Raw genomic sequence first — 8,915 nt, forward strand, 5'->3', positions numbered from 1 at the left:
AGGTTTTCAAAATCAAATGTAAGTTTCTGAAGTTTAGAACGTTTTACCGTATTGTCGCCTTCAAAAGTACTTTGGAGTATATCCTTAACAACTTTAGATGTCTTGCATGTAGAAATTAGTTGGTGTTGAAACACATCAACTCCATTAACAATGGCATTAAGTCCTTTGGAGTATATCCTAAGTAGCTTTAGATGTCTTTCATGTAGAAATTAGTTAGTGTTGAAACACATCAACTCCATTAACAATGGCATTAAGTCCTTTTGCATTATATCCAAACGCATCAAGTTCATCATTACTCCATTCTCTGACTTCCTTCGGAGATTCTACACCATCTTCATCAATTTTGATACGTGGAGTATATCTTGTGAGTACGCATTGCCAAACTCTTTCATCAATAGCTATCAGATAAATTTCTATCCTTTACTTCCAATAAGCATAATTCATCCTATCTAGTACAGGTGGACGAGCCAAAGAGCCTCATTCTCTTTACAACTCATACCTAAAAAATATATTTAGGTTCCAAGAATCTCACCAAATAGTTAGTGTCCCTCTCTGATATCAATTGAAAGAAATTTAGATTTATCACAAATAGATGTAGGCAATTAAAAACAAAAAATTAACAACTTAATTAATTTTTCAGAAATACTGTTCACTGTTAATGTTCACGATTACTGTTCATCTGCATAAAAAATATTAATTTTCCAAAAACACAATAAAATGTAGAAAATAAATGACACGAAGATTTTTACGTGGTTCGGATTAATCAATCCTACATCAACGAGGCCACGCCCAGATGAAAAATAATTCACTAAGTGAAGATGTTACAACCTATGAATTTACCAAACTTAAGACTCTCACTTACAGTTTATCATCATACAGTTTACTTAACCTTATACTGAATTTGCTTTTCTTGAACAATTGCTACCTCTCTTGATCCATGATCCTCAAGACACTTCGCAAAGTGATCAATAGCAATTCTTCAATTTTTCAATGATCGAACAAAAGCTGTTTGATACTATATAGCATGAAGCCCGTAATCATCATTATTGTCCCTCAGCCTCCCGCACCCATGTTCCTAACCATCTTTATTCAGATTTTTTTTTTTAATTTTCAATTTGCTGAAGATCATCGTCAATATAGAAAGAGAAGAGACGAAAAGAATGAAATTAATTAGAACAAACATTATTGTTGATTTCATTTCTCTAGCATGTGCTTTTGTTTTTTGTTTTTTTACAATTTGCTAGAGATGGGCGTGAATGTAGAGAGAGATGTGAGGGGAAAAAAATCTCAGCCATTCAATTTCATTAATAACACATGTTAGTGGATCCTTGAAAGTTTAGGAGGAATAAGAGAAAAAAACCCTAGGAGAGGATCCATATCCATTTGGATGCTGCAAGGTGGCAATATAACTGTACAAGCAAGGAAGCTGGTCGCATTCATGGGGTTTTCTTCAATAATCAACCATGCATGCTTGCCTTATTAACAGCAATTATTTTGCTTGAGGTTTCTTTCAATATTCTTGTACTACCTCCCTTTCATTATATAATAATTTTTTTTCCTTAGGTTGTGCTTTAGAATTATGGACCTTTTATTAAAAGTTAATTGTTTCAATATGGGTTTATTATTTCAACTGGCTCCTTCTGGATCAAACTCTTCTCTCCGCTAACCATTTTTATTCCTCGTACATAATCTAGGATTGAAATTTTATGTTGTGTTTATTGTTAAGGTGTTGTGACTTAAAAAGTATCCCAACTGTATAAAAAATTTTAATTATAAAATAAAAGTTAAAACATATAATAAATATGATTTTTAAATAATATATAGTGATCATCACATAAAAGTGGTGGATCAAACTAACTTAACAAGTTAGAGAAACTAATGGTTATTGAATACTTTAATATTATAATTTTATATTTTAATGAGCAAAAAGTTGAAAAAAAATATAGATTTCAGTATACTATAAGACAAATTACTTACTCCATAAAATAAGAGACACGTTGAATTTAAAGATGAAAAAAATCACATATTTCAATACAGATAAAATATTCTCTTAATGTAAAATTACACTATCTTATTCATCATGATGAATTGATAAGTTGTCTATCCGAAAAAAATTATAAAGAAATTAGATTTTAAATAAAAATAGTGAAAATAATTTTTTTAAAAATATTCACGGCTGTTGTTAATGGTATCAAAATTATTAAAAATTCACATAAAAAATTTATATATGTCATATGCGTTTAGGGGTGATATGACAACGTACCGATAGTTCCTTTTCAAGTGTAACAGTTCCAAACCTCAGGGGTTGTATCCAAAACATTCACACTACAAGATTGTCGATCATTCATTAACCTTGATAATCAAACGGCTAAGACAACCCCACCTATAATTACTTGTCTAAACCATTTCACACCAGAAATGCTCTTCTCTTTCTCACACAAATTACACACAAACCACAAAACAGAGTACGAACAAATGTTGGATGAAGTAATGCAAGAGCAAATCTAGCTACTTTTGATTTGAGATGGTACAAAATCATCACCATAGAGGAGGAGGCTCGTATTACAAGAGAACCTCTTCTTCAACAGCCAATTTTTTCTCAAAGAAACCATCTTTTTTAAGCATCACTCTTTATATAATCCTTCTCTTTGCCTTTTCAATTTTCATTTTTCTTGTTAAGACTAGTATAAACATATTGGATGTTGATAATGGTACTGATGGGCAGAGGACTGTCTTCACTGAACATTCTCAGTCTCAGTCTCAATCTCAATCCGAGTTAGAATCTTTAGAGGTAAAGATTGGTTTTTTTTTTTTTAAAGATTTTAAAACTATTTATTGATGTTAAATTATTGATTTTTATTCTGTTTTCTGCATCTGGGTAGTTATGGTTTGGCCTGTGAAAGTTGATTTTTGATTAGATTGTTCTGTTTTCTTGGTGGGTTCTGTGTTTTGGTATCTGGGTTGCTGGCTTCTTCTTTCAGTTGTTGATTGTGGGAGGTGTTTTGTTGAAGGAACTTGGATTTGTTACATTAGCATAAATGCCAGAGTAGAAGATTTAGGATCTTGTAGCATACATGTTACAAAAAGTTAAGGAAGTATTTGTACTTTGAATTGAAGTGCGCTGAAAGGCAATGTGGTTACTACCATTTGTGTGAGCTCAACTTTTAAAATGGAAACCGATGTTGGGCAGAGGGACCTTTTGGACGGGATCAAAATGTCTCATTATTATTCATGTTCAACCATTTGATGTAGCTGAGAAATTCTAAAAAGAGGATTGGAGAATTGCCTCATTGTTGAACTGTAGTTTACATGCTATTTTACTATGTGAAAGAAAGAAACTATTGATTGGCTTGCCTTTCCAGAAACTCTTATTAGTCACTTATATGTTACTTGGTTGTTTCAATGAACTAAAACTCTGGAAAATAGTATGCTTCCCATAATCGCCTCGTATGCCTCTCAATTATCACATATTTTACTATGCATGATCTGCTCCAAAGAAAGTTAGTTAAAGTCTTAAAGGACTTGGTTAAGAAACTCATATAGGCTGATGGATTTGTTTGTTCACAGAACAATAGGCTGCGATATATTAAAACTAGTTAGAATTTGCTGGAAATTTTCGGGTGTTACAGTAACATTCTAAATATGCCTATATCTAATTGCAATAATAACCTTGAACATACCTTACAATTGCAAAAAGCTGATTGCTGATAGTTCCTTCTAGAAAAAGGAAATAAGAATTGCTTAAAGTTTTTCTGATTCGGCTGCAAGTTTTTTCTTATACATCCCTATTCTATATTGCTTTCACTTTTGAAACTGAAATTAAGAATATTATCATTTTAATTCAAAAAATGCTGTAAACAATATCAATTTTAACAGCCTTTTAAGAAATAGTGATGCATTTTCTTTTAATGGTACTGGGTTTCTTTGCTTGCAATTTTTGCAGATTCCGGATGAACAACTTTGGGATCCTCCTTTTAGCTATGGTTTACACCCGTGCGTCAAGCCTACTAGTAAATACAGAGGTAAAAGTTACTTACATCTGCTTATCCTATTTTGTTTGCGGTGCAGGATGGATCCCTCGTTCTGTTCCTAGAACTTAGTGGAACAAAATCTAATGACACTTCTGTAATTCTGTTGGAACTCTTTTTCCCTTGAATTGTGTTCTATAACAATTCCAGGTCTTCAATATTTTTATAAGCTTTATTTTCTGTATCACTTGTAGCCTTCTATCAGGGCATATTCTTGCATCTTCTTGACCGATTCTTTTTATTTATTTAAATTCAAGATAAGTAACTCGCTCTTTCTTTCAGGGAGGAAAAAAAAAAAAAACATGCATACCAGCACAATCCACCAATGAACACCCTTTGTTTCTCTTTTTCTCTTACTCTCTGTCCATATTATCGCTCCTCTAAATTCTGGTTTGCTATTTCAGCTGCCCAAGGATCAGACCACTACATAACAGTGAAAAGCAATGGAGGACTAAATCAGATGCGGACTGGTGTAAGTTTAAGACAGCTATATGTTCTAAATTTATGTGCTTCAGCTATAGTTTTAGTCTAACCAAGAGGAAAGATTGCCATCAAAGTCAAGATTGCTCTATCTGATGGAGCGCAGCATTTTCTATAAAAGCAAAGTAGAAACAAAAAAATGACAAATCCACGGCAGAAACATAGTTCAGAAAATAAGATGTACGATGCATTTATAGAAGAGTTCAACATTCTATTTAGCTGTTCACCATCCAATTTCTGATTCTTCTCTTAATCAAAATTCAATAACTGTGCGCTTGTTGTAGATAGCGGACATGGTGGCTGTGGCACACATAATGAATGCAACCTTAGTTATTCCTCAACTGGATAAACGTTCATTCTGGAAAGACTCGAGGTATTCTGAAGTGCTCCATAATTAGGCCAGTATTACTTTAAAAAGTATATTATTTAACATAGAATTTCTCATGTTGTGAACCCTATGCACAGTACATTTTCAGATATGTTTGATGAGGCGCAATTTATTAAAACATTACGAGGAGACTTGAGGATTGCCAAGGAGCTCCCCAAGGAACTGGAGTCAGTACCTCGGGCCCGGAAGCATTTCACTTCCTGGTCTGGGGTGGGTTACTATGAAGAGATGACACAGCTATTTAAGGAATATCAGGTATGTGTAATATTTTGTTGTGAAGTTTCAAGTTGAAAAAACTGGATCTTGGTTTTGAGCAGAGGGCCTTATTCTGTGTGAGAGGATTTTGCACTAAGCTAATCTACTCTTACTGGTGTCCAGCAGTCTATTGCAGTTAGCACCTATGAAAAACTGTGGTGTTTGCTATTTCTTTATCTGTTTATGATATTTCATATGGGCCCTATTGTTGCGCTTAGAATTGAAAAGACCATCCCTGTTCCCTGATATAACGTTTATTATAGCCAACAGAGAAACAATCATTCAACTATCAAACAGCATTGGGTGTAAGAGAACCATAGGACGTCCTCCTACGGGGCTTATCCACATTACTCTACCTTATCTTTTATGCAAGGATTTTTGCAACTTAACTAATCCACTTTTAATGTGTCGTGCTAATCCATTGCACTTAGCACCCATAAAGACTTTGTGCCACCCCCATCCTCCCTTTTTTCCTCTTAATCGTTTTATGATATTTACGTATGGATGCCGGTTTGGAACTTAGAACTGAGAAGACCCGTGTTTTGCACTGGATTTGATACTGCAAACTGGGAAAAAGTCACTCACTTAACAAACATAATCATTAGGTTATTATGGTATATAAGTTCATGATTTGTCAATTTCTTGAATACTTTGAAGCATGTCCCCTGAAACTTTTATATTCAAATATTTTAGAAGGCTTGACCTTGCTTTACACTTTCACCTTTGAAATCATGGCTAATTATTGAGTGAAATTAGTGGTTGCTCAAGTTAGACAATCAGTTCTTAGGATTTATTTGAACGGAAAGATGACTGAACTCAAGATGGCTTATCAAGTCAATTTCTGCAGGTAATCCATGTTGCAAAATCAGATTCACGACTTGCAAACAATGATCTACCTCTGGATATACAGCGGTTGAGGTGCCGTGCTCTATATTATGCTCTCCGCTTCTCTCCCCCAATCGAAATCCTAGGAGAGGTTCGAATTGCTATTCCTTGGTGTTAACACCCCTGTCCTTCTTCCGTCTTCTTTTATCTTTATGGACAGTATCAAAACCCTAGATTATGTTAGGGATTATTTAATTTAGAATGTATATATGATTCTTTACTTCTGAAACTAAGAGATGCAAATAATCATTAAAAAATGTGTTTAGTTAAGTGTTTGCAAACGGTTTTTAGATTTTCAGGGAATTAGTTGAAACTCTGAACGACAAAGGTTGTTTTGTGCTATTTCCTTTGGGATTATATTGAATTATATTTAATACTCCAAATTTATCAAAAACTGAAAATGTTATTGGTTTACAAACTATACATCCTGTTAATAGATTCAAACTGAGTTTGTGCAAGTTCGTAGAAGATACAAGACTTTTGAATGGCACAAGTGCTGATTCAATCTCTGAAATCATTTGATAGTTTTTATCCTTTCAGCATGTCCTGTGTATTATGCTAGCATGCAATGTACATAAAAGTTCTATGATGCATTTAAGAGGTCTCCTATGGGGCTTCCTGTTAAATTAGGTTCTGAGCATGCATGACGCTGACACCACAGAAGCTGGTGGAGCGGCTGAGATCACGTGGGGGAAGATACATAGCCCTTCATCTCAGATACGAGAAAGACATGCTGTCATTTACTGGTTGTACGTATGGTCTGACTGATGCAGAATCCAAAGAGCTGACAATAATGAGGTGAGAATTATGTCTGCATGAGCATGTGGGTTGTATAGTTCCGAAAAACCTTACATTGTCAAACTGAGAGGATAAGCCTTGGCTAAAGGCCTGCCTCTGCCTATATGTAGGGTCGTAGTTGTACTGTAAAACTTAGTCTCAGATAAATCATTGACTTTAGGTCAGTTTAATATCTTCTAAAGCTTTTTTCATTTCATTGTGCTTCAGCAGTTTCTGAAACTTTCAAAGAATGCTAAAAGTCATTTAGCATATTCTCAAAGTTTTTGAAAACCTTTCCATTTACTTTTAAATTATTTTTTACGTTAATACACTAGTATTTTGATTTCCTCAAAATCAGTGAATTAAAATTCCAGTGTTAAAACCATTGAAACTTTTGGGAAAGTCAGTTGCTTATTACAACTTATGGTTATTGTTTTTCTAGGGAGAACACGAATCATTGGAAAGTTAAAAAGATAAACTCAACAGAACAGAGAATTGGAGGCTATTGTCCACTAACTCCCAAGGAGGTGGGGATATTTCTTCAAGCCCTTGGTTATCCTCCATCAACAATAATTTATATTGCTGCTGGAGAAATCTATGGTGGCAATGCTCACCTTTCAGAACTCATGTATCGCTTCCCAAATTTAGTTTTCAAGGTATGCCTATGATTTTGTAGCTTATTACCCAGCCAACATAGTTTGATGGTACAGGTGCATTGACAAATCAGTGGCTGGATTTCACAGGAAACTTTGGCAACCAAGGAAGAGTTGAAAGCATTTGCTAATCATGCGTCGCAAACTGCAGCACTTGATTACTTGATTTCTGTAGAGAGTGATGTGTTCATCCCATCACATTCTGGCAACATGGCAAGAGCAGTTGAGGGCCACCGGAGATTCTTAGGTCACCGCAAGACAATTACCCCAGATAGGTATTAAAGCAGCCCTGGAATATGTTTTTTGGAAGGACTCTGGAGAACTGACAATTAGACTAGCTAAATCATTAGTTCATTCTATGGAGAAGATTCCTGTTGTGATGTAGTAGCAGACTGATATTCTGAGTAATTGCTCTCCTTTTTTCTTTTTTCAGGAGAGGACTTGTTGAACTTTTTGATAAGCTGAAAAGTGGAAAGCTTAGAGAAGGGCCATCCTTCTCGCAACGTGTGCAGCAAATTCATGAGAACTGGTAACTTCATTGAGACTTTTTGTAATGTATATCTATCTATTCAAAAGAAATAAACTGTTGCCATGCAATCAGTTAACCAGTCTGCAGAATCAAAATAACATTGTAATGAAGTAATTGCATCTGTGGCTAAAACATTCACAGGCAAGGGGGGCCGAGGAAAAGGAAAGGTCCCTTACCAGGAATCAAAGGCCGAGCACGTTTCAGGACTGAAGAATCATTTTACGAAAACCCGTACCCAGAGTGTATATGTAGTTCAAAGGCAGCATGAATAAGACAGGACACTGCCGTTATGCTGAACTTTAGGAGCCCAGAATTCTTCATTACAAGTAAATAGATGGTGACCCAAAATTGCCAAGAATTGGGGGGATGCCTAATGCCAAACTGTATTTCGAAATCATTTTTGCCTTAGAAAAGAAGGGTAAAGAACTCTTGTTTGTTAAATCATTTTATCAATACGATTTTTAGTCTTTTTGATTAACAACATTAATCTGTCTTTTTCTTTTCGATGACAAGTTTGTATGATGGGATTGCAAAATTAAGCCATGTTTATAATTTGTTTTTGAGTACAGAAATGATTAACTTTTAGTATGTTTGAAATTGTGTTCGATGGCGTATTTTCAAACTAATATTTGAGAGAGAAAATAGAAGAGTTTAATTGGTAATTATGGAGAATGTGAAAAGGCATGCGGTAGAATTTTTTATTAATTCTTTTAATAATTACATTTCTCCTTTATTTTTAATCTAGGCCTGTTCGAGATTAAAATTGATCAGAAGTTATAATATTATAGTGTTCGATAAATATTAATTTCAATAGCTAAGTTGATTTAATTTTACATTTTTATAATGAAAATTTTGTTGTATTTTTATTAATTTTGTCAAAATTATTATTTAAAAATTTTATTTATTACATATTATTAATT

General features: G+C 34.1%; 1 protein-coding gene across 1 annotated transcript; it reads left to right on the forward strand.

Annotated features, from left to right (window-relative positions):
- The first annotated feature begins 2,408 nt into the window (after positions 1-2,408).
- Positions 2,409-8,550, forward strand: LOC102615168 (O-fucosyltransferase 38). The gene is made up of 11 exons (XM_006464576.4): positions 2,409-2,791; positions 3,944-4,022; positions 4,433-4,500; positions 4,793-4,881; positions 4,974-5,151; positions 5,999-6,127; positions 6,698-6,834; positions 7,256-7,469; positions 7,557-7,741; positions 7,900-7,995; positions 8,137-8,550. Exons 1-11 carry the CDS (start codon positions 2,525-2,527, stop codon positions 8,261-8,263), a joined length of 1,569 nt encoding a protein of 522 aa, XP_006464639.1. The 5' UTR covers positions 2,409-2,524; the 3' UTR covers positions 8,264-8,550.
- Positions 8,551-8,915: the final 365 nt, after the last annotated feature.

This window comes from Citrus sinensis, chromosome 7 (assembly GCF_022201045.2).
Source record: "Citrus sinensis cultivar Valencia sweet orange chromosome 7, DVS_A1.0, whole genome shotgun sequence".
NCBI classification, from domain to species: Eukaryota; Viridiplantae; Streptophyta; class Magnoliopsida; order Sapindales; family Rutaceae; genus Citrus; species Citrus sinensis.